The sequence below is a fragment of the Protopterus annectens genome, chromosome 1.part1 (assembly GCF_019279795.1).
Source record: "Protopterus annectens isolate FY-2018-M chromosome 1.part1, PAN1.0, whole genome shotgun sequence".
In the NCBI taxonomy this organism is placed as follows: domain Eukaryota; kingdom Metazoa; phylum Chordata; order Ceratodontiformes; family Protopteridae; genus Protopterus; species Protopterus annectens.
Window position 1 is genome coordinate 1,761,441,399 of NC_056726.1, and position 27,558 is coordinate 1,761,468,956.

General features: G+C 42.7%; 1 protein-coding gene across 2 annotated transcripts in view; it reads right to left on the reverse strand.

The window, feature by feature from the left end:
- The window catches only part of SYTL1 (synaptotagmin like 1), a 1,083,808-nt gene that overhangs the window by 526,382 nt on the left and 529,868 nt on the right, over positions 1–27,558 (reverse strand). For both annotated transcript variants that reach the window (XM_044084360.1, XM_044084368.1), the window contains one exon: positions 1,751–2,317. In XM_044084360.1, the coding sequence (XP_043940295.1) occupies positions 1,751–1,878 (128 nt within the window). In that variant the 5' untranslated portion in view covers positions 1,879–2,317. The remainder of the gene's footprint in view (positions 1–1,750; positions 2,318–27,558) is intronic.

Sequence of the window (27,558 nt, forward strand, 5' to 3'; positions counted from 1 at the left end):
AGTCTGCCTGTGTAATTGCCTGCTTGTAATTGTTTCCACCAATTAACTCCAGCAGTATTCCCTGGCAGTTTCCTGTATTTTGGTTGTTTCCTGTTTCCTCTCTGTTTCCTGAGGGGAGCAATGTGCACACCAGCTTAAACACGCTCACAGTCAATTAAACGCACACATCCCTACACAGTGTTACACGCTACACATCCTTACGATGTTAGCTAGGCTGATTCATGCTAAAACGCGCACACTGCCTTACACACGTGCGCCAGCGCAAACCGTTGTAAACAGTTTGCAACATGCTCCCACATGTTGAACCTGCCTTACACGCTGCAGCGCCAAGATACGTATATCAAGAAACTTGGAGTGTAGGGATAGCGTATACCCTCAATTTCTTGACTTTCCTAGTGTTCTGTTGGGACACACCTCCCCTGATGTCTGTCTGTCATCTGTTACCTTACATTGCCCTCCAATCTGGGACATTTCTTTCTATCCTTCCCTCCGTGATGTCACCTACCTCTTACTCTGTTCCTCCCCTTCTCTAACTCTTACACTACTCAGAAAGTGCTCATTACCTATGTGGCAGTGTGATTCAGTATTGTAACCCTCATTTACATAGGATTGCCTAGTAATGCTTAGTTACATATCTTACACGGAGCTTCCCCTTGACAACCACTAAACGGAGGCCATATTGTTTTAGTCTGCAAGTCCCTCCATTGACATTCCATGTAATACATAAATCCCACAATTGTGGGCTTATAAGCTTCGGTTTTCAGTTTTAGGTAGCGCACCCGTTTATGCTGGTGTGTGCTGCAGTTAAACACAATAATCCCGTGAAAAAAAAAGTTAAATAACTTATTTTTGCAACACTTTTTCATGCCAATGGCCACATATTTGGCCATTGGCATGCTTAATGACACATATGCACCCTTTATTTGGAGCTGACATAGCTCCGTTTTGATTTTGCAGAAATGTACTCAGTTGTCAGCTGAGTACATTTCTGCAACACGTCCGTTACGGACTGGTTTCTGCTTCGTGGATCGCTCAAATACCTCATTTGCATATCTTGGAGCTGCAAATGAGGTATTGAGCATTTCCACGCCCAGTCCGTGTAAGAGACGTGTTAGCTGTCTCTTACACGGAGGTTTGGGCTGTACCTGAATCGGGAGGCTTACACGGAGGCTTACACTACTCTTGAGCTCCGTGTAAGCCTTCCTGAATCTGGCCCAGTTTAACAAAGAAAAATGCTTCATCCTACAAATGTCATAAAACAAGCAGAGTTTCATGTATATAAATATTCAGTTATTTCCATATAAAGAAAAAGTATATGAAGTATTTTTAGAACATATGAAAAGCATTAAAATGAAACAAGGTCATTTAATTTTCTACAAACTGCTTACAGTTTTATACACATACATTGTAATTTTCTAAAAAAAAATGGGCAAAGATATGAAATAAATCAAGTTCCCATATTTTACCTTGTTTTTTCACACATACATTATTAAATTCTTAAAAAGTTAGGGAAAAAGTAAAAAAAATCCCCATTACCCAAATATAAAAACACGTTAGATGAATTGAACAGCGTTGGATAATGATAATATTTTGAACAACAGGACTAATGAATTCTCACACATAACCAAGATAATAAACGGGATCAGTGTGTTTTTTTTACTGAAACTTATAGCCATATTACTTGTGAAAGATAAATCTTGTGGTTAGACTTAACTAGCAAACAAATTTATAATAAATATGATTTGCTTACTTTATTCTACCCTGTTCTACTGCACGGAGATCAGCATCCCTAGACAGCACCTGGGCAATGCTTTTCTGCTCTTCTTCGGTGAGAAAACTGAGGTCCAGCAGAGATTCAGCTCTTGTATTCTGGGACATGACTGCAAATTATAGGATGGTTTGACAGTGGAATCTTGGAAGATGACTGAAAGACTAACTCTGCAAACAGGCGTCTTACAATGAAGCCTTGTATTTAGGTTAGCTGACCCTCACACAGCAGGCAACAGTCATTTTATAATGCAGATCTTTCAAGCAGAAATTTCCCCACCTTGGTGTGTAGTCAAAGCACCAGTGGAGAGCTTACTATGGAGATTCTTCTGATGTCTGTAAAGTAACTACGCCAGGAGCCCATCTTACCAGCATATTAAGTAGGTAATATGATACTAGTGTGTGCTCATATCTTATGCATACATCTGCAGGCCTTTTGACAAAAATCTTCTCTTTAGTCTCCCATGGACAAAAAATTGCTTCACATTGGCAGACTTAAATGTTGCAGAGGATGAAGTATTTTACAGCCTGGTGTTCTAGGTCATGATTACTGAAAAAAGAAAGAAGCAAAGTTTGTTAAATTTGTTGAATATCTGACCAGAAGTAATTTTCTTACTTCCTACCTCTCAAGCAACAATAATCTTTACAGAGCAAGTGACAGGATAAGCAAATATTTGAAAATATCTGATGTGCACTTTGCTTGCCTCTTTGCAGATTTCACATCTGCTTACTTTTTTTTTTTTTGCAAAACAACATAATACTTACTGTTCAGAGTCCATCTGACTCAGCCACACATTGTTTCCTTCCTGGGATGACAATTGTATGCTATAGCCTTGCTGTGTGCTGCTGTAGTAATATTTGAATTGATGATAAGTTAATTGCAAGATAGAACAAAGCTCAAACAGCTCATAAACCATCTAAAAGTAAATATTTGTGTGAACTCAACAACTGAACAATATGAAAAATACAGAAATAGTGCTATAACATTTGAGAACCATCATATCTATTTACTTGTTTTATTGTTTAGTAATCTTCTAATAAGGCTCCATACTTGAGGCTATTATGCCTCTGTACCATATGTCCTGTATGACCAAGGTACGAAGGGCAACTGACTAGTTCCGAACATCTGGAATCTTCTGCAGGTATAGAAGAGCATACTGGAATCTGGTATATTTCTATGAACTATCATGCAAGGGATATGCCCATTTTGTACAGAAACAGCTGAAACATGGTAGTTAAGATAGAGGAATGCAGACCTCCAGATACAAGTTTCATTGTCATTGCTTTTCACTTACATATTGTGTAACTCTAAACAAGTTGTTTAAATTCTTTGTTTTTGTGGGTTTCCCCTGAAAGACTCATTATTGGTGTAATGATCCTGGCACTGCTTGTTTAAGAAAATTAAAATAATTTACTTAATAAACGTAATGGCATTATTTAAAAAGGTAATCAATTGCTTTCTTAAATAATGTCGTTGTGCAAAAACAATAATTCACTCCTGTGTGTGTGTGTGTGTGTGTGTGGGGGGGTGGGGGTGGTAATGCAGGATTTAGCCATGGCTGACTTTGATCTTGAGGGTACCCTTGTAATTAACTCACACCAACCATGGATACATCCTACATTACTAAGGCAACTTAAATCAGCTTGGCAAAATCCATTTCACAATTTAACGGACATTGCCTAGTGTAATAATACATGTAGGGGATATATAACTGCAGTCAATAGGAATGTAGTGTAAACTATAAGTATATATACATTGTTAATGGAGGTAACTTTTTACACCCTACTGTATGTGCATAAACAATGCAATTCCACACCTCAATGGGTATGTCTAATCTCATAACATTTGTTGGGACACATGTCCTATTGGTTTATAAATATCTGCATTTACTTTGATGCATGTGCCCTGTTCACATACCACAATCTTGGTGGCCTGTTGCCACCAATCAATCTTGCATGCTGTTGAAATGTCCACTGTTGTTCTATATATGCATGTGTTATGCTTGCTGTTCAACTGTTGGAATTCTGGTGTGTTGGGTTAATGAGAATACTACTGTATGCTTTTACAACTAAATTGGAATGCTGTTGGCTATTACTAACCCATATTGTCATTAAATCCTCCTAAACATAGAACGTATGGGAAGGCCGGTCCCAGCGGACCCACCTGTCCCACCTCAGCTGGTGATGACACCTGGCACCAGCAGGTCCAGTGCCCAGCCTGGGACCTCCTCCTTTGTTGGTCCTGTGCCACCTTCAGGTGGAAGTGCTGCAGGGGATGGGGCTCATCCCCCTGTGCAAGTGTGGCCTGAGGAGGGCCACCTATCACCCTCCAAACAGTCCGGGCTGTGGTGCATAGGGAGATCGAGCATTCAGTCGCTGATACTCTACGCCAGCTTGAGGCAAGAGTGGCGTGACTCATGGGTGAGCCTGCCTCTCCTACACAGCCCCCAGCACAGCCATCCTCCTGGCTGTGAAGGTGCAGTGGTGACTGCCCATGGGTGGGGATTTCAGTTCCACTGTTGCCATCTGTGGGCTCATGGGCTTGCGATTTCCAAACATCCTTCCCCGTCAATGGTGTTCACCCATCCCCATGTGTCATATTATGTATGTGTCTTGTTTGTCTTGTCTGTTTACCTCCCCAACCTTCCTCCCAAAATATACCTACTCCCCCTAACCCACATTCTACTCTCACCTGAAAAAAAAAATGGGCAATCTGCTCCCACAAAAAATTATGCCCCATACATAGCTGCCCATTTTGCACACATGTCTGCTGGACACATAAACTGAAATTTAATTGGCAGTACAACATACTTTATTGTCCTCACCCCTCTTTCAGGGGTGGAAGGTTTCAAATTTCCCTTCAAGTTACTAGTATATGCACAGCTGTTGCTGTTAAAGAAATGGGCAACTATGGACCTTCCCTACACCGGTCCTGCACATCCCGAGCTATTTTCCCTACTGTCTTTCCCTCTTTGTGCCCCTTTTTCACCACTTTCCTATCTCCCCATTTTCTTTTCTTTCAAAGAAATGAGCGCGGGGGTTAGTGGTAGTAAGCACTTTTCAGCAGTAGTTAGCGGGTTATCGAGAGTGTGTGCTTGTGTGCACTTAGCTAAGTATTGCTAAGCTTCGCGCAAACCTGCTTACAACTGCTTAAAAATGCCTTAGTCACCCTGCATGTGAGGGCCCTTGTTCTGCTCAGCAGCAAAATAAAACACCACTGTCAGTCTCAAACCCTGGACCTTGGACACACTAGACTGCATGAAGTACCACTAAGCCACATTAGATATACAGCAGGTTGTTGCTGAAATATATATATATATATATATATATAATGCATCAGAATGAGTGAATGTAAAGGTAAGATAGGAATGCCATAACACAAAACCTGTTCTGTGGAGCTTTACCAGCAGTTGCTGTGGAATTGCATTACATGACTGTGATAACAGAACCAGCCATTTTAGCAGTAAATAATGTTACAGCAGCACTTTACAACCCCCACACAGCATCATAGCAGAACAATCCCCACCCAAATGTACAAAATACCTGTGTGTTCAAGGTCCAGCAAGGATGTAGGTAGGCATACTCAGTACTGGAATTGTCCAGTTTTCATAAGCATCCTGTGCTAATGTCAACAAAAAACCCCCACAAACTGTGCAGAAGTGAGTACATTAATATCCACAGTATAGCAGTTCACAAACAGTTCATGTGCCATATGAAAACATCTCAATAACTACGCATGTATGGTAGCTAATTGTATAAGTAGAAAAGAAACTACATACTCCCATGTATCTTGTGTTAGCATTTGTAGGGGTGAGTACAATTCTACACCGACAACTGTGTACTGGAAGTGGCAACATTCAGGTCTGAGTACAACATTCAAATCACTGGATACACCCCTAGCATCAGATACAAGAAATACACCAACCTTCTGACTTACACAACGGTGTCCACAGCAAACAAGCATGGTCCCCACTTCGGAAAGCTGAAAGGGCTACACCTACCTGACTTAGCAATTTATAGCATTTGGTTGCTATGACAGTGAGTAGTGCAAGTACCACACAGCAGACTGCATGCAATTGCCAAATGGTGGCCAACAATTTGTGCAGAGGCCATCACATGCACATGTGCAGATACCTATAAAAGCAGGCTGTACTAGCTGTCCACACATGCAATCGTTTCACTGCAGGTACGGAGAGAGAGAGAGAGAGCGCATTACAGAGCAACACAGACCACAGCAACAGCAGCAGGAAACAAAAAAGATATAAAAGAAAATATATTGGAAAAAAATATATATTGAAAAAAATATACTGAAAAAAATATATTGAAAAAAAGAAAATATATTGAAAAAAATAATATATTGAAAAAATAATATATTAAAAGAATAATATATTGAAAAAAATAAGATATAAACAAAACAAAGTGTACAAAACACACGGAACTGACTACTACAAACACATACAAAGGAAAGGTATGTAACAGATATGTATTTACTGGCATGTAGTAGATGTTTTTGAAGAGTACTCTACATAGTTAGAATCATCCATATGTGGCAGCAGTACGTATCTATGCACAGATGCCCTGCATAACTACTGCCATGGAGAAATCAGTGTGTAGCTGTGTGCAGTGGGATATGACTGTGACATAAGTAGTTCAGCATTAAATGTCAAACATCTGATCCATGTTATCTGTGTTCTGTACAGTAGTGTGTACAATGTCTGTTTGGGGGAGTAGCGCATACAGTTATGTTAACATGGATGTGACAGAGTAACAAATGCATGATAGTCATATTAACGTGTGGCTTAGCACTGGCAGCAGCTGTACCAGGCTAGTATGCTAATTTAGCATTTGCAGCTATATATACACCCTGTAATATTACTGTGTGCTCACATGTGACACCTGTTCATGTTGCAGCAAGGCCCAACAGATCAGCTGTGAGGTACATGGACTTACAACATGATATGTCTGTGTCAGATATATTAGCATCTGTACATGTGCATAGAGCAAGGGACATACTGCAACAGTTTGTGAAAGGTGTATATATATATATATATATATATATATATATATATATATATATATATATATATATATATATGTTGTTGAAGGTTGTTATGTGCATATTTCTATGTAGGTTGTAGTGTGTGGCAAACCAGACAGCATACAGTGCTGGTATATGACATGTGGTGGTTAAACGCTGTGGGTATGATTCGTCAGGTTTGCAGTGTTGCAGCCAGTGAGGCCTGCTAAAGCTATATGGGCTGAGAACACCTTCAATGCATTCCACACAACACTGTGCAATATTATGACATAACTGTATACCTCACAACCTTTGCATACTTGATATTTCCACCATGAAAGGTGGACTGTATATGTGCCTATATGTATATCTATATGTACACCAATGGATGTTTATATGTATGTGTGTGTGTATATATATATATATATATATATATATATATATATATATATATACATATATATATATATATATATATATATATATACATATATATATATATATATATATATATAGAGAGAGAGAGAGAGAGACAGGGTCATATTTACTGCAACAGATGCCTGGTGACAAAGCCATGGACTCAAGCTCAATGTTGACACTGCATTAGCATCCCTCCTTGCAAAAACTCAATACCCATTAACTACCACATAGGTGGTAGTCTACTTAACACCGAAGGTGTGATAAGAGACCATGGGACACAGGTGGATAGTAGTCTCCCCTTTGATAGTCACAGTGCCACACTAGTCATGTAATCTGTCTATGTGGCACATGTCATCAAAAAAGGTGTGTCATCCAGGGAAATATAGGTCAGTGTTCCCCTCTACTCCACACACATAAAACCCATTATAGAGTACAATGCTCCATGTGGTATGTACCTCACAAGACATCTATAGCAACTGGAAAGGACACAGACATACCTCACAAAGAGTAATACCAGCCTCAAACAGATGCCCTAAGCAGACCGTCTCACAAAACCACAGCTAAACTGTGTCACATACCGCCTACCCAGAGGTGCCCTCTGCCTAACATACAAAGCTATGTGAAACCCAGTGCTGTTGGACATGCTCCATGTAAACAGATCACAATCCCTACGAGCTACATGCTCTAGGGACCTAAACCTTGTCACCTCAATAAACAGCACATGCTGGAGGGATAGATTCCTATCTCAGAGACATCCCATATTCTGGAACAAACCACCTATCAATAGCAAACAAAGCTCCTAATTAGCAGTCATCATATATAACCCTGTTGATTGTATGGGAGATAGGAATTACACCCTGGGAATCACCTCTGTGGCTCTGCTTGACAGGGCCATGTGAAATGAAATTACCTGTGTGTCAAAGGCCAGGGTAGTGTATGGCTAGACATCTATAGGTCCTAGGGCCAATAGCCTATAACCTACCTATGAACCGATACACACCCACATGTACTTGTTGCAATACTTGCTATTTGAGGTTGACTGAGTGTGATGGTGAATGTGTTGGTGAATGTGTCAAAGTTCTGTATGTGTGTGATAGCTAAGTGGGAAACTGTTTCTGTCATGGTATTATGTGTCCTAGCTGTGATCTCAGCAAAAGATGTGTACGCTATTGCTAGGCAGAAAAAGCAGTATGCCATACAGTCTGATGTAGTCCATTTATGTCGACTGGGGTGTCCCATTGTAGGCTACAGCAGTACATGTATGCTTATTGAGTGTTACTGCTGGTTAATCCAACCCCTGTATGAACTGTAGTACTACCTGAAGCTGTATGCCTAAACAGCACAGTATGGTGTATGTCCACATGTCTTGGAACCACTGTTTTGTTTGTTCCCCGTAGTCCTTACAGATGACATACCTCAGGCAGGTCTTGTAACTACTGACACACAGTACTGTATGGTACACAGGTAAAGTTCATGTGGGTTGCCATACCTTTGTGTCTGGTATGTATGTCGATGTGTGTGTGCGTGTATGCCTGTACCATGGCCTCGGTCATATGTGTGTTACAGGATATAGGTGCATATCTAGCAACATGTATAGTCTAGTACAGCAGTATGCCACCTATATTAACGAATGAGCACATATGTTAGGCAAGAGTTTGCCATCAATGACTAGTGTGGTATACTGGTAATACTGTAACTGGACTTTACAATCATTGCAATGGATTACATGTTACATTATGCATTAGCTTGGTATATACCCCCTGTGGCTAGGTGGTGAATTGTGTTGCATACAGTGTGCCATGTACTATTGTATAGTCTTACAGACTGGTTTATCTTTGCTGCTGTGCAAAACATGGTTTGATATATAGAGTGTGCCAGGCACTGTCAGGCAGCTGTGGGTTGAGCACTGATATGTGGTATTGAAAGTGTGTATCCTTTGACAGCCAACAGGTTGCTATATATGGCAGTTAATTGATATCTGTATTTTAGAATGTTATGTGTGCCAATTGACTTGCTCACACATATTGTTTCATTGTCTTCCAGGTTCATGGCCCACCATCATAATCCCTCATATAGCCCAGCAGAGGAGGAAGTGATTACAGCCACCATGGTTCAGCACTACGCCCTGCTGTTCTAAAGAACCAGCCAGGACCAACATGAGCGGACTGCACTGCAGCAAGATCTTGTCCGTAGGATAAATGACATATGCATGCATAACCGGACATATGAGCAGGTACGCCATCACTGCAGTGATTTAATTAGACATGTCCGGCAGTGTGCGTCTGATATCCGTAGACAACAGCTTGCCACAGGTGGTGGGGTAGCCATCCATCCCCCCTCACCAGAGTGGAGGGACTGCTCCTGAGCCAGGTGGCTCCTGGCCAACAACAACAACAACAACTAACATGTATCATCATGTAGGCCAGAGCCACCCAGCAAGTTGACATGGAGCATGCAGGTAACATGGCATAGCTGTACACTACTGTTACCTCTATTGGTAGATCATGCTTATGTGAGGTGTGTACTGTGTAGTTACAAGATGTAGTGCCTAGTGTTGTGCAATAATAATAATTAGGAATATAATCTGTAGGCCTGTGACTGTCAACAGTCGTACTACTGTAAGAATGCAAACACACAGTAGCAATGCCACAGTTGTTGCCACTGACAAACTGTCTCATATCCTTGTAGGTCCCTCTGGTGTGACAGCAAGGCAGCAGACCCATGCTGGTGAGTGTGTTCTACATTTAATATTGCTAATTAAATGTGCATGTCATAGGTGAGGTGTAGGCCATGTACACGTCACACACCTGCGCATAATGCATGCTATGCATCTTTGCTATGAGACTATGCACATCTCAGTAACGTGAGTAGCTGCCTCAAACACATGCAATACACAGAGCATCCCACACAATTGTGGCAACACTGTAGTGGACATTGGATAGGCAGAGTTGATACACATGCACACAACATACACAACTGTGTCATACACAGTACACGTTAACATGCTGCACATGGCGTATTCAGACACCCGCTGTAAGGTCACACTCCAGTATCCCAAATGCCATCCACACAGCACACATAATATACCTGAGGGGTAGAGGCCTCTCATGTGGCTGTGTGACACTCTTCACCACATAACACATTCATGTTAGGCAATGCCCCCTATTGGGCATCTTACAAGCCCATGTAACAACTGGCTGTGAAATGGTGAATGTAGCCATGGTACTGCAGTTCAGGTACAGCACGCTTTGTGCCGGTCTGGCACACATTAGCAGCCTTGAGTGACCACATGATGCTGCATGATGATGGCTCATGGTACTACACCCCATCCAGTTACAGTGGCCAGAGTACTACACATATCATTAATTGCTATGCACCTCAATGGTGTGTGTGTGCAAACATAGGTTCATAGGTTCATAGGTTTATACTAGGCTATCTGCTCTAAGGCATTTATAAGCCTAGCCCGAAGTTATGTGGCTTACGCCACCCCTTATGTTAGAAATAATGTGCCCATTAGTTTGTTGTGCTTCTGTCCAGCAGTGACACAGAGATGATTCCCGGGGTAAACCTACGATCTCACATCCACTGGTCAAGATTTCTCTTGAACAGAGCCAGCGAGGTGCTCTGCCTCACATGGACCGGGATTTTATTCCACAGCATGGGGAGTCTCTGGGTGATAAATCTATCCCTCCAGCACATCCTATTTATATCCGTGCTAAGGTTTAAGTCACTTGCTCTAGTGGTTCTGGTGGATTTGGATTTTTTGAGGTGGAGCATGTCCATTAATTCCGGGTTGGTCATGGCCTTGTATGTCAGGCACAGGTCACCTCTGAGCAGACGGTATGCAACTGAATAGAGTTGGAGTTTCTTCAGTCTGGCAGTATATGACAGGTTTTGGAGTCCCTTTATCCTTTTGGTGAGGAACTTTTGGGGTCTCTCCAATTGCTGCAGGTGTCGGGTGAGATACATCCCGAATGGGGCATTGTACTCGATCATTGGTCTGATAAGTGAAGAGTACAGGGGAACAATGACCTCACTTTGTCTGGATGTGAATCCCTTCATGATCAGATGGGCAATGTAGAAGGTCTTTCAAACCACTTTAGCAACGTGAGTGTCAAACGAGAGGCCACTGTCAACCTGGGTACCCAGGTCCCCGATAACCTCTTCTGTGCTTAGTGGGTTGCCATCTATATGGCACCTATACACAATATGCATAGCAATCACCATTTGTACAAAGTGACACACATATGTCTTGTAATGCTATTGAGTGTATAGGTCACATGACACACATTGTGTATGTGTGATGTTTAATGTTGCAGTTGTGTGGTAGCATGCCATGTCATGGCTGGAACTGGCATGTCCACAATATGTCCTACACTCACCATAACCACTGTACAATGGCTATGTTGAGCAATGGTATTCCATCAGATATACATGCACCACTCATCCTGTGTATATACATAGCATGCATGTGCTAAACCTGTGCCCACAATTATCTGCTAAAGACACAGATGCTCTAATCAGAAATGGATATCTGTGTGACACACATATACATATCCAGCCATGGTATGTATACCTGTGAGTGATGGTGCACAGGACATTGCAGAGCTTTTAATACTTGCACAGCAATGTTGTGTCCATGTACACATTGCGTTCCAGGGTGATGCCAATCACTGAACAAAACACACATGCATCAAAGCCATGTATACTGTTATTAGCAAGGGTTGTCTACACTCACACTGCATGCTGTCATGTTTGATATAAATGTTTGGCTTGTGATACTGTACCCCACCATCACACTACTGAGTATGTTCTGGATTGCTGGTGGTTGTGTGTGTGTGTGTGTGTGTGTGTGTGTGTGTGTGTGTGTGTGTGTGTGTGTGTGTGTGTGTGTGTGTGTGTGTGTGTGTGTGTGTGTGTGTGTGTGTGTGTGTGTGTTTTAGTGAGGAGTGTATTTGTGTGCATGTTTGCATGTGTTCATGTGTACTGACATCATGTACAGGTCATAAAGTGTGTTTCCTGTCTTCCTCTCACAGGTGCTGATTTTGGGCTGGTTCACTGCAGTAGGGAAACTGATGTCACTGAGCATAATAGTGATAATGATGATAGGTGTGTTGAGGCACAGGCATGTTTGCCAGGGTCTGTCATTGGGCCACCAATTGACAGTACAAAAGTGTCCACCCCATCCATGCACACAGTCATACTGCCAATACATCCATCACCAATGCCCTTAGCTGAGGAACAGTGTACAGCTGGCATTGGCCAGGACAGTGTGGTATCTATGGCACATGCATCCTGACACAGCAGCCATACCCAGATGTCTGGAAGGGTACCACATAGGCAGATGTCCAGGGGTTCTCATCGGAGCACTGCTGCTCATTATGCCACTGGCAGACGTGCCACAGGTCTTACAACCTCATGCATTTTCCAGGCTGTCATGGAGGCACAGGCACGTATGGAACGGTACCCCAGACAGGGACTAAGGGCACAGAGGGCACATAACACCACCATAATTGACAGTATCCATGACCTAACAGGTGTCATCCGTCATTACACTGAGGTAACTGATAGATGTTGGGGTGAGACATTAGATGTCCTCCGCAATGTCATGTCCATGTGTCAGGACAGTGCGGGACGGTTGAGTCGTCAATGTGGACGTATGCCAGCAACATCAGCAGCTGGCAGTCCCTCAAGTCACAGCAGCTCCCCTAGTGCCAGTACCAGCCCCAGCAATGCTGGGGGTGGGCTGTCTATAGACCATCCTAGAAGACCACGTGCACGTGGCTCTGGACAGTCCCAGCAGGGACCTGGGTCCAGTGTACATTCATCTACCTCTGGGGATAGTACCCAGTTAGGCTTAGTACCCGATAGTGTCAGTAGCACCCCTGCCAGGCACAGGTACCATATCCATGGCCAGAGATGGTGATCTGTAAAGCTTGGCAGGTACAGTCCGTGGCTGTCCCACAAATACCCGTATATGGCAGCCACATGGTGGAACTGTATGCATGCAGACACACACATACATAAACAAGACACCTAGGGCTACCACATACCCGCACACATTACATCAACATTGGCCCATAGCAGTACTCCTAGCCCTCACACACACACACACACACATACATGTCGATTGTATGGCTCACTGTAGGCCTCTGGCAAACCAACAACACACCCTGTGCATATGATAAAACCTGTGCCACCTCCTGTCATCTGTAACATCGATGCAGGAACAGGCTACCATGGTGTTGATGCACAGGGTGACTTTAGAGCAGTATAGCAATGTTAGCATGTTGTCAGCAGTAGAGTGTAATGATATGCTTGAAGGTGTAGTTGAGCAGGCATGATGCATTTAAGCTATGATTGTCAGTGTAGTAATGTTTACACCAGGGTTAGTTCCAATAGTGCATTGTCTGCCCACATGCCACTTGGCTGATGTGTGTAGTATTGGCAGCATGTGTTAGAGAGTGGACAGTATGTGTGGGATGTGTGTGGCACAGATTTGCAGGTGTACATTTGTGAACATGGTGGAGGTACACTGTCTGCATGTATGTGCATAGTGGACACATGAGCAGGGTGACATGCCCTGTATTACACAGTAACACTCCATAGTCTCTATTGGTGGCCAGTATGCATTGTACTACACACATTTTGGAACTTGACTACACATGTGTGTATGACATGGTTTGACATTGTGCTGTGGGTGATACTGTTACTATCTGTCATTGTTTTGCATTCTGGTAGTATACATAACTTCAGCAGCCTGACCATAACCAATCATTAGATGATGTCTTGACAACTGACACACAGATGTAGGACACACAGTAACATTTGGATCCTTCAGGTACTATACTATGCCAGTAACCAGTGGTATTCACCTGCACCCATTACTGAGACCACTCCTGTTTGGCATATAGCTCTCTTAGGTACAAGCAATCCCAGTAGGGATATGTCCATCCACGTCTGTTAATGCATACTGTGGCCTATAATGCATTCTCCAGATGACACACACATCCTCCACAAGGGTATCACACAGACAGATCCCTGTTGTCAAACCCATGCTGTAAAGCTATAAGCCAACCAAAGCATAGTCATTCACCTTTATGGAAAATAGTATCCCCACAGTACCACATAGGTAGTAGCCACCAACATGAAGAACAGGTACCGATGTGTACATGCAACCAAGTGGTACATCATCTCTCCTTTGATAATCACATTTCTGAAGGTATTTTTAAATCCCTCGGTGGATCACATAAGCAATAAGGGGTCTGCATGCACATCCACAAAGGTTGTTGTACACCTATAATGAATAGCCATCATTGATAGACTTTGCTGCGTTTGAACAGGTCTGACATATACCTCGGCCATAAACCCTCACTCACAGAATTCTATAGAAACTGTAATGAGTGTGTGTGACACAGTTGACCTAGGCCAGGGATCACTGCAGTGGCTGGCCTTGTCATAAGCATACAGATGTGACCTAAGGTCTGGAAAACAACAACACACTCTTGTAAAGATGACAGATGTGTTCTTGGAGAAAGCAGGGTTCCCACACATGCAATAATTGAGGTCACATGTACGTATATGTATTTGCCACACAGCTACCTCACATGTGCAATGCACATACTGGTGTCATACTGATATGTCATACAGTAGTAAAAGCAAAACCCACAACACATTGACCAACAGTCTCACACACACATAGAGCACACACACACTCACCAAGTGCAGGATTCAAACCCCTACCTAACTACTTCATGATACTAGAGGAGTATGTATTAACACGAAAAGTTATAAACATTACTGTGAGTTTTCTTTTCCACAGGTATATTTGTAGGATGGTGACATCATCAGACCTGACAAAGACTAGTATACCACATTTAAGGTGTTTGAGTGCTCTCCAAAAAGGTTGCTCCTCTCCAAGGAGATCACACACAAACAGACAGACAAACACACACTTGTCAAATGCAGAATTCAAACCCCTACCTAACTGGTTTATGATACTACAGGAGTATGCATTTACATGACTTGCTATACACATTACTGTGAGTTCTCTTTTCCACAGGTATATTTGTAGGATGGTGACATCATCAGACCTGACAAAGATTAGTATACCACTTTTAAGGTGTTTGAGTACTCTCCAAAAAGGCTGCTCCTCTCCAAGGAGATCACACACAAACAGACACATACACACACACACACACACACACACACACACACACACACACACACACACACTTGTCAAGTCCAGGATTCAAACCCCTACCTAACTGGTTTATGATATTACAGGGGTATGCATTTACACAACGCGCTATACACATTACTGTGAGTTCTCTTTTCCACAAGTATATTTGTAGGATGGTGACATCATCAACCCTGACAAAGAATAGTATGCCACTTTTAAGATGTTTGAGTACTCTCCAAAAAGGTTGCTCCTCTCCAAGGAGATCACACACAAACAAACACTTGTCAAGTGGAGGATTCAAACTCCTACCTAACTGGTTTATGATACTACAGGTGTACGCACTTACATGACGCGCTATACACATTACTGTGAGTTCTACTTTCCACAGGTATATTTGTAGGATGGTGACATCATCAGACTAGACAAAGTGGGTTACATTAGGTGACATTGAGTTAGCTACATAGAAGGAATGTCTAAACACTTTGGCCATGTGATCATCAAAGGAGAGTTTATTATCTAACTGTGTCCCCATGGCCTTCATGACTTTCTCCATACATACTGGAGTACCACCTATGTGGTAATTTGTTTGCACTTTATTTTAGCCAAACGGGATGACTATGCATTCTTTGGCATTCTTCTTGGGGCATTGTTTTGAAACCAGGTATTTGTCTCTGTAAGCTCCTTCTGGAGGATGTGTGTGTCAGCAATAGAGTCGATTATGGACCACAGTTAGCAGTCATCTGCAAACCTGTTCAGCCATACTCCTCCCATGCTTGCCTGTACCTCTGAGCAGTGTCTACAGAACAGGTGGGGTCCCAGGACCAAGACCTGTGGGATGCTATTTGTGACTGTCTTAGAGTCGGACATGGCACCCGCAACTCTGAACATGTGTGTTTGATCTGTGAGCTACTTGGCCACTCATCCTGTGACATAGCTGTTAATGTTCAAGCTGGTAAGTGTGCCCATGATGACAGAGTGGGGAATGGTGTAAGAAGTCCTTAGTGAGGTCCAGGTGGGCTGTGTGGACTACTTTCACCTCCATCTATGTCCTTGGTAACTGTTTGAAGTAAGTCAACTATGTCTACGAGGCAGGATCTGCCTTTAACAAGGCAAGCTTGTGTAAAGTCCAGTGTCTGGAGGTCCCCAATGTCTCTGTTTATGGGTTTCATGACAATTTGCTCAATAGCTTTGTAGACCAGGCTGAGTAGACATATAGGGCAATGGTTTCCAGGTTCTGTTGTGGCACCCCCTTTGTGCAGCTGGATGACTGTTAGTGTATGACATTCTTTGGGTACATACCCTGTGGTACGATTGAGTCTGGGCAGTGAATGTAGGTGAGGGTGTAGTTCCTTTTGGGCCTAGTGTAAGATGCAGCCTGGGACACCATCCAGTCCCATTGATGCTGTGTTCTTGGCTTTGGAGAGGGCTGTTTTTAGCTGCATGTCCATGATGTCTGTGGCTCTGCATCCTTCTGTAATGGACACAGGCCCTTTTGGGAGTGATGGGGGGAAGTTTACACTAAACTTGTCCCCCAGGATGTAGGCAATGAAAGTTGGTTCAGTGTATTTCTTGCCATTTGTCAGTAGCTGACAGCATGGAAGTTGACACCTACATGTCTGATATAGCTACCGCAGGCTTTGTGGTTGTTATTCTTACATTCCTTTCCTTGGCAAATTATCTTTTGAAACTGTCCTTGAATTATTTTATGAGTGATCATTGTTTCTTCCTAATAATGATCAGTAATGCCTTTCCTTTAGTGAAGTTGGCTCTATCAGGTGTTAGTTTCCTCCTTTTGTTGTCTAGCTTATTTATGGGTAATAACCACCAGATTGTTTTCTTATTTTTGGAGGAGTGCATCTTGGTTTTATTTGTGATGTCTCGATCTATGCATCCCTGTAGATGCTCATAGGACGCACTTGTAACTGATTCGGCAGATTGTATACCATTATCCTATAGCAAGAGGGCTTTGGAACTTTCCACTTTGGTCTTGGGATGTGTGCAGTTTGCTTTTGAAAATGTCTTCACAGTGGTTTCATTGACTGGGTGGGGGGGGGGTGGGATGTGGATGTCCAGTGTGATTACTTTATGACCTGATATTACCAGCGAGGGTTTTATCTCTGTTGTGGAACACTGGTACCCCATATTGGTGATGATCATGTCCAGTATGGTGTCACCTCTAGTGGGCATGGTGACCAGCTGTTCCAGGGTGTTGAGTTTTTAAACTCTAGGAAATATTGGGCAAAGGACGTTGTACACAAGTAGTTCTCCCACTCAATGTTTGGGTAGTTGTAATCACCTCATATAATGGTGTTTGATAGGACTTTTATATTTTCCACTGTTCTCAGGAATACTGAGTGAGGTTCCTGTGACAAGGTAGGTGATCTGTAGCAGGCTACAATCTGATGAGCAGCTTTGCCCAATGTTAGTTGCACTTGCATGGTCTCCAAGGCCTCATGCTGTGCCACTAACCTGAAGGTGTGGGTATCCATAAGGTAAATGGGTACACCCCTTCCTTTTGTATTTCACTTGTGGTTTTGGGTCCGAAGGTCAGAGGGATTGTGAGTGTTTTACGTGGAGCATGTCCAACAGCTCTGCGTTTGACATAGCTTTGTATGTTAGGCAGTGAACACATCTGAGTAGGCGATATGCAAGGGAGTACAGATGGAGCATTTTGAGATGGTCTGTGTATGGCATGTATTTCAGGCCACTAATGCTCTTTGTGAGATATTACTGCAGGCTTTCCAGTTGTTGTAGTTGTCTTGGGAGGTACACAGAAAAAGTGGCGTTGTGCTCTATTATAGTTCTAGTGAGTTATGAGTAGTGGGGAACTATGTCCTCTTCTATTCTGCATGAGACACATTTTGTGATGAGGTATGCCACATAGCAGTGTTTCCTGACTACTGTGGGGATGTGATTATCACAGTTGTGTCCAGTGTCCACCTGTGACCCAAGGTCTCTTGTCACACTTTCAGTGTTAAGTATACAACCGCCTATGTTGTAGTTCTTGGCTACAGAGTTTTTAACAAAGGGGATGACAATGCACATTTTGGCATTGAGCTAGAGCCCATAGCTTTGATGAAAGCCATCTGTCTCAGTGCAGCCCTTTTGTAGGATGTCCATATCTTTAGTGTTTACAATTATCGCTCCTAGTTTGCAGTCCTCTGGAAATTTCAGTAGCCACAGACCTTCCATGTTAAAGTTTACTTCAGGGAAGTAGATACTAAACAGGACAATACACAGGACTGGACATTGTGGTACTGCACTCATTACTGGTCCAAAGTCATACTTGGAGTCTGCTACTTTCACAGTGTGTGTTCTGTCAGTAAGCCTGCTGGCAATCCATCTTGTGACATAGCAATTTATACCTAGTTTAAGTGGGTTTATCTATATTTCCAGAGTGTGGGCTGGTGTTGTAAGCCAAGGCAGGATAAACACAGGCTGTGTGAACCACCTTACCCTTGTCGATGGTTCTGTTGACTGCTTCAGTGTCACCTATCAGGTTTAGGAGACATGATCTGCATTTTACAAACCCAACATGGTTGTGGTCCAGGGTTTGGGGATTACAAATGTAATTTTTTATATGTTGTATGATGATACATTCCATAGCCTTGAAGAGCGGGCTCGTCAGGCTAATGGGGCGCTAGTTCCTGGGGTCCGTGGTGTCTCCACCCTTGTGTAGTGGGATAACCGCCACTGTGCATCATTCAGCAGGCACAAAGCATGAGGTGAGGCTATGACTGCACATGGTACGTCAGTGTGGTGCCTGTTCGTTCTGTGGTTTGTGTGGAACACAGCCTGTGAAGTTATCTGGGTTCCATGGCTGCTGTGATACTGGCTTTGGAGATTTTTTTTTACCTGAGCAGCTGTGATGACAGCAACTTTGCAGTCTTCCATTACAGAGATGTGCTCTTTCATGGGTGAGAGGGGGGTACAGTTAACACTGATCCTATCTGCCAGGATGTTGGCAATATCAGTTGGGTCTGTATATTTAGTGCCATTGAGCTGTAACTCAGAACAGATCTGAGTGTAGCCATGACATGGACTGTCTGTTGGGCAGAGCTCTCCTGAGCAGACAGTATGCAACAGAGTACAGATTTGGTTACATTCAGTCTTGTTGCATGGGGCAACTGTTTGAGGCCAGTAATCCTCTTGTTAGGGTACTTCAGTGGTCTTTCTGGCTGCTGAATGTGCCTACTCAGATTCATCGCAAGTGTGTTGTGGTACTCTCTGATGGGTCTGATGACTGATGAGTAGTGGAAACCTCCTTTGACCTACATGCACAGACCTTGACAGTTTGTGTGAACACATAGCATGATTTTCTGACAACTTTGTGAATGTGTTTCTGGAAGTAGAGATGTCTATCCATATTTGTCCATAGATCCCTTATTATCATCTCCATATTTGGCATACGTGTGTGAGCATGCCCAGTATGACCTTTCAGTATGTTGTTGCCTGACATTTGCTTTGTTTTTTTTAAGTGTGTGAGCATGCCCAGCATGACCTTTCAGTGTGATGTTGAATGAAATCCACTACATTTGTTGGAGTGTGTGAGCACACCCAGTATAGACATTTATACTATATGTGTATGGAAAATCAAGTTGTATTTTTACAGCAGGCCTCACCTTTGTGTCATAGATCCACAGGGATCATGCTGTGCCTGCAGGGCTTCCATGAGACACTTTGCATAGACTTATCAACATTTCTACATACAGGGAGGGCAGCTATTCTTTGTACATTTCTACCCAGGGGCACACTTGATTGTTACTGTGGGTGTACATAGGATGAGGGGTTCACCTGACACTTATACACATTTGTTATGCCTGCACTGCTATGTACGGTACACCATTTCAGTCTGTACTGTTGCCTATCGTACTGGCTTGAGGCATACTACTGTACTACACTTCTTAGCGTCCAATGCCACATATATTAGATTGCAACTTCATAGCCTACACAACCCGCATCACACCGCCTGGCCTGATGTTCTCTGTCTGCATAGGCCTGTGGGGGAGGTCACCCATATGCATCTTTAGGGTCATGTTACAGCATTTCTTTGTGTTTGCATTACTGTACAATTGTCCTGCTGTGTCTGTACTACTGAACTGCTATCATGGCTTAGTGGTTCAGTACTTTGACTATAGCGCACAGTATCTTAGGTTCGAGCCCTGTCACTGCTTTTTATTTTCATGGTGGGCAGACCAGACTGCTTATGGGACAGTAAAGCTAATATGAGCATGTTTACCTGTCTTTGCTCAACTTTGCCCGACCTTGCCCAACATTGCTCAACATTGCCTGACATTGCACTAGTTAGCACGGGCAATTTTGTTTACATATACTAAATATTGGTAAAAGCTGCTTAGCACTGCTTTATATTGCTTAAAACATGGCAATCATGACTCAGGTGGTGCTGCAGGACTGCTTATGTCAGATGCACATACTACACTCCCTATACATGTTTGGAAACAGGTAGTGTCACGTTAGGCATCCCTTTTATTTTATGTGTGAGTCAGAGAGAGGTATCATTTCCAGGGTTCCTACTGAGTCAGTGTATGTGCTATGCATTGCCTCTTTGCCAAGGCCAAGGCATACTGGGCATGCCTCCTTCTGCCTACTGGGGCAGGCTCAGGTTGTTCCTCCTCCGAGTCACTCTGTGCCTGTGCAGGCCTTGGCAATTGTGGGGGGCTGTTTGGCCCTGCCCCATGCTGTTCCTGCTGCAGCTGTTTTTGCAGGATCATATTGTGTAGCATGGCACATATCATGACAATTTGGGAACATGTAGCTGGTGAGTACTGCAAGGCTCCACCAGATGTATCCAGGCACCGGAACCATGACTTGAGCATCCCAAACACTCGCTTGATTACATTTCGTGTTTGTGCGTGTGCCTCATTATGGAGTTCTTGTTCAGGTGTGTGTGCATTTTTGATGGGTGTCATCAGCCACGGCTGCAGTGCGTATCTAGCATCCCCCACTAGGTGACCGTCAGGGATGTCCCTATTGGCAAATGTCTGGTACAGCTGCAAGAGATGCCAGATATGGGAATCGTGGTAGCTTCCAGGGCAGCCAGCACACACATTCAGTATTATGCCCTGAGCATCGCACATGACCTGGTAGTTGATGGAGTGGAAGCCCTTGCAGTTGATGTAGGCCCTACCCCGCTCACTGGCTGGTGCTTTGATGTGTATGTGCACGCAGTCAATTGCACCCACTACCTCACAGTATTCCGCTATTTGCTGGAAGAGACGCATTTTGCTGGCCAATATCTCACGGGAATTGGGGAAGTATACATGATCATCGACATGTGCTGACATGGCATTCAGGAACTGGTGCAGTACCCTGGATGCTGATGCCAGTGATATCCCCATCATATCACCAGTTGGTCTCTGGAAGGTACCTGTTGCTAGTATTCTTAGGCCAACATATACCTTGGTTTCCACTGGGATGGGTTCTCCTCTGTTGGTTCTGTGTGTGAGGCGTGGCCTGCACAGCTCAACAATTTGTTGCAGAGGAGGTCTCTGTCCACTCTATAGCGCTCCACTATCTCCAGCTCACGTAGCCCCTGGTAGGTTACCCTGGGTCTGTACACTCTTCTCCGTCTCCTCACTGTGGGTTGCTCAGCAGCATTCTCAATGGCACCACCCTCAGCATCTTGCACATGTTGCCTTGTAATAGCAATGGCAGCCCCTACCATTTTTTTTGTCTCAGTTGAACTTTTTAAGTTTTCACTTCTCTTTGTAGACTGCAGTGTTGCAGTGTTTCTGAGAAAAACATGGGGGAATGTTGTTTGCAGAGTTTTAAGTGCTAGGCTGGGCTGGGCTAGTGTACTGCCTGTGTAATTGGCTGATTCTGATTGATTTCACCTGGCAGGTCTGCTAGTTCTCCTTGCTTAACTTCCTACTACTTCTTTTCCTTCCTTTTCCCTTTCTGTTTCCACAGGGGGCAGTGACGCGCAAACACGTGCACAGGCTTACACAGGCTTACACGGGCTTACACAGGCTTCGGCAGGTGCACATGCGAGCACACAGGCTTAGACAGCCTTACACAGGCTTACACGAGCGCACACAGGTGTAGACAGGTTTACAGGCATGCACACAGTGTAAGCATTTTTGCAAGAAACTTTGCTGATATCCACGACATACACCTTCGGTTTCTGAGTTTCAGTTAAGACAACTGTAGACACACCTCTTCCAGTCCTGAGTCACTTACAGCAAACACATGCCACTCTGCTCCAATAAGCGTACAGTCTTTGATACATACCCCCTCATGATGTCACCTATTTTCTACTCTGTTACTCCCCTAATCCTACTCTTACACTCTAGGGACATGGTTCACATGGCAGGCAAAATTGGGATTCACTATCCTTATCCTCATTTGCATAGGATTGCCTAGACATGTATATACAATCAGCTTGTCAAATGCCTTCTATAAAACACTCTTCTCAGCATGGTTTTAGGGTAGCCCATAGTATTAGAACAGCCCTGTTTTACTTCACAGATACTGTAAACAAAGCCTGAGACTCTTGGACCTTTGTTCCTCATTACGTATTGCTCTGTCTAAAGCTTTTGATGCTGTCTCTTATCCCAGACTGGTCTGCCATCCGCCTCAATCAAATTGGCAACAATCTGTAAAATCTTCCTATTATCCTGCTTCTCAACTATCAGTGGTGTCTCCCAGGGTTCACACTTGGGCCATTACTCTTTAACATGTTCATAAATGACTTTCACACAGTGCCCTGTAATTGCTCTTTAATTCAATATGCAGATGATTCCACTATCATCTGCCTCTTAATGAGCCTAACCCACATACAACAAATAACCCAACAGGCTTTCTCTTCCCTGGAAGCATGGAAAATGATGCTCAAATAGTATTTAACCCCCCCCCCCCAAAATAAATAAATAAATAAATAAATAAATAAATTCCTTCTATTCACACCTAAATCTTGTCATGCAGAGAAACCAAACTAAAATCCAGTCCCATATCAACACTTTAATTGAAGCTGTCTTGTCTACCAAACTCATTGGTGTAATTATCGATGAGAAACTAAAATTCAATCTCCATATTCATGACAGCATAAAAAGACACACACCAAAAATTAGGAATGCTATACAGACTCAAATCTTATCTAAACAAACAGACCACACTTGCATTTGCCTACACCTACATATTACCTTCACTCATCTATGGTGCATCTATTCTCACCAACCTCCAAGTCTCAATTAAGTCCAAATTCAAATCTTGTTATGAACACAATAACTACACTTTCTACACATTTCACCTATTCCTATATTCCCCTGCATTCCCTTCATTGCCTTGAGCTATCACAAGTTACCTACGTACAGCTCATTACTGCTAACAACACAGTTTTCAAACCCACTTCCTGCTCCTCCCTACTCCCTCTTCTCCAACCCTATAATCCCATTAGATTTCTTTGATCTGAAGACAAACAATTTCTTACACTGAACAAACCTAAAAATTCTGCTAGTAAAAGTGTCTACTCCTTTTCAGTAGCAAAAGTATGGGATAATCTCCCTACTAACATTATCCTTAACTCCAATCATCTTGCCTATAAACAATCTCTAAAAGAATTCCCAAGTAAAGCATGGATTTGTTCCTGCTCGAAACCAGGTTAAAACTCCACTTTGCATTATTTTCTCCTTCACTCCATTAACCCTGACACACTTCATGGCTTCTTCCTTCCTCTGTCTACCTAACCCACGTTCTGCCTCTTTGTTACTAATGCATTCAATTTAGCCCAATACAGTATTAACAATATAGATCTAACTCCTGTCACTATATATCTTAACTTATTCTCTGTTCTCAGTTTCATCTTCCTCTTAACTTCACAGATCAACACCTGTCTCTACAATCTCACCTAATTTTTCCTTTTTTCTTTGACCTCCCTGTATGAGTCATCCTATAGGACGTCCTTCCTTAGCAAGCTTAGTTTTTCTATTTCTTCTCTAAGAACTTATCTCACTACCTAACCACCTGTTTACTTTCAGTTACTCTTATGTTCATCCTACTAATATGACCCTTTCATTGACAACAATCGTCACTTCTGCTGCAATTTCTGCATATTTAGAATTATGTATCTAGGCATGTTCTAACATTATACTCTGTATCAAATTTTCATATTTCACTTCTAATTCATATACTATAATATCGTATTGTAATTACTGCTTTTTCGTTTTGTTTTTTTCTATAACTACTGTATGAAATGTATAAGCAATTTGAAGCTTTTTTCCCTGGACCTCCACTGAAAAATGGGTACACTGACCAGTCAAACTTTTCCAGTGGACAAATGTCAATAAATAAATAAATAATTAAATAATTAAATAAGTTACAAAAGTTGCTGTCGCCCTCTCTGAACATACAATTCTAATTAATGGGGTACATCAGGGTTCAATGCTGTGCCCTCTCCTCTTGGACATTTATTTTGCAGATATCCAAGCCAATATTCCAGACATGTGGTTGACCAAGTCTGCTGAAGACCACACGCTGGACACAGTTATCTGTTCATCCACTGATACTAAATAACTCCAGTAGGGACACATGCACATACATGCTTTACCATAAACAATCCCAAGCTAAATACAAAAAAGGGCAGAGTAGCAGCATTTGGCAGAAAAGCTGCTCCCAACTCATAGATTATAAACGGTACTCCTCTTCAGATGTTCATAACAGACCTGGGTACTTATATGGACAATTTTTTCTTGGTCATCATGTTTCTAACACAGTTAGTAAATCTTACTATCTGGCCTGTGGTGGAGCAGTGGTACCGTTGTTGTCTCACAGCAAGAGGCTCTCCCATTCAATTCTCGGCTGGAGCGCCTTCTGTGTGGAGTCTGCATTTCCTCCCCGTGGCAGAGTGGCTTTCGAAAGACATGCGTAGAATGGGCGTGCCTTTGTTGAAGGTTGGATGTTGAGCTGGCACCTCGGCACCCGTAAAAAATCTACTGCCAATCATTAGTAGACCGGAGTTCCGCTGTGGTGACCCCTAACCGGGAAAAGCCGAAAGAAGAACAAGAACTATCTGGCCCAGCTAATTTCCATGGGAATATTCTCAAGATCTAAGGAAGTCAGCATAATGCTCTACTCTTCACTTATCATTTCCTTCATTGAATACAATTCTCCCTTTGGTATGTGCAAACTTAAGCATACTGTAAAACTGGAAAGGCCCAGGAGATCTTTACCCAAGAAGATTAAAAGACATAAATTCCAACAGATTTTATTTTATCTACATGTTGTTCTCCAGGGTAGGTTAAAGATTGCCCACTGACCAACTACAGCTTCACAGCTCTTCTTATTCTTAGTAGCCTATCAGCTACTCTGAGATGACCTGCGCCTTACTTCTTGAACCATGAAAGACCCAATCCTGTTTGACCTCATATTTATTCACAAAAACAGTTGCTCTACAAGAGCCAGTAATATGGACCTAAACCTACATCAACAAATATGTAAGACTCACTGGGGATGGGGAGAAATAGATTCACAATTTAGAGTATACCCTGCCTATGGGTAAAGTTAACATCACAGTTCAAACAAAGTGCTACATCAGCAACCTTTAAGGCTAGTGTTTAGCTTTAATCTGTGGCTGGGTAACTGGGATCTGCTCAGTCTGGTAAGTGAGCACCATTAAACACCTGAAAAGAGTGGCAAGAATTGTTGTGTGTCTGCTTTAAGGTGTACATGCCTAGGCATTTTATGGTCCACATGACTGATTGTTTAGTATCATTCCCAGATTCCTATAAATACATTTATAGAACTTTTCATATCAATACATTGTGGAAAGTAGTTCTTCCTCTATCTGAGCATATCCACACAGACATTCTTCAAAGTCTCTTGACCATAATCAATTGGTAACTTTCCTGCAGAATCACTGCACCAAAACCATTCCGATTTGTATCTACCTACAATATGACATTTCAGAACAAAATATTACAGTGTGGTTGGCATTATGGAACAGAATGATAAAGGCTTAACTGCAGCCCAAGGCTCAAGTGCAGCCCAGATAAAGTGTGGTTAATTAGTGATCATGGCACTGGAGAAGCAAACAAGGCAGGGTGGGAGTGAGTGTTCAGTGCCACTGTGGCAAGGCAACCCTGCTGTATTACTGATTCTTAGTGGTGGCATGAAATGAAACAAATAGTACTTGGATCAAGAAATTCATAACTCCCCAAGCTGTGTATTGCGATGTAGCTGTAGTCAGAAACATGAAGGACCATGTGTGCATCATGGCGTAGCGTTATAGGCATGTGCCAGCGTCCTGCCACCTTGAGGACTATCATAAACACCATGAATGAAGATCATCCATCTTTTATGGCTGCTAGGATGACAACCTCTCCAAAAACTGGATGGTGAATGACATGATGTGCCATTGAACAAACCCTGGTGGAGATAGGAGTGTCCCTTCCATGAGGTGAAAAGGTGAAAACAGGCAATGTTGGCAGGAATAATTTATTACAGTCTGGGTGGGGACTGACAGCTATTAGTCAACTAGGCAAAAAATGACAAAGAAGAACATAATCCTGTGTGGGTGCTTCTGTTACAAACTGAACATTTTCTGTCTTAGTTTCTTCCTCTTGTTTTATTCCACAAAATACTACAGTGCTTTCCTTAATGGTAAATTGGCATTTAGTAAATTCAGAATACAAACAGAAAGATAGTGCATCATTCCTAGAAAGTTTTTGCTTGTCTTCTGGTTGAGGCATCTGTACTGTTGCTCTTAGCCTTTGATGATCTGAGCTCAAGCCTTCTGGTAATATCATATACTCTTCCTATCCTGTCAGCAAAAAAAAAAAAAAACTAAACAATCCAAAAAGATTCTGGCATTGTATCAACCAACTCTTAAACCTGGGTCAAACCTCACCCCCCCATCTTCCTCTAATAACACTGTCCCCATAGCTACCCAGTTTAACACACAATTCATCAGTGCAGTAACCTTCCTTCTGGACAACCAACCAGCTCAGCCACTTACCATCCCTAGCACCACTATAGTCAGTCACAATCCCCTCTTCTTCACAACTATATAAACTACATAAAAATTCTCTTGTCTAAACTCAAACCAAACCACACAGCTGCTGACAAACTCCCTAATGAATTCCAGAAACTGGCAGCCCCTGTAATTGCATATCCCATCTCAATACTCATCAAATGCTCTATCAATGAACACTATGTC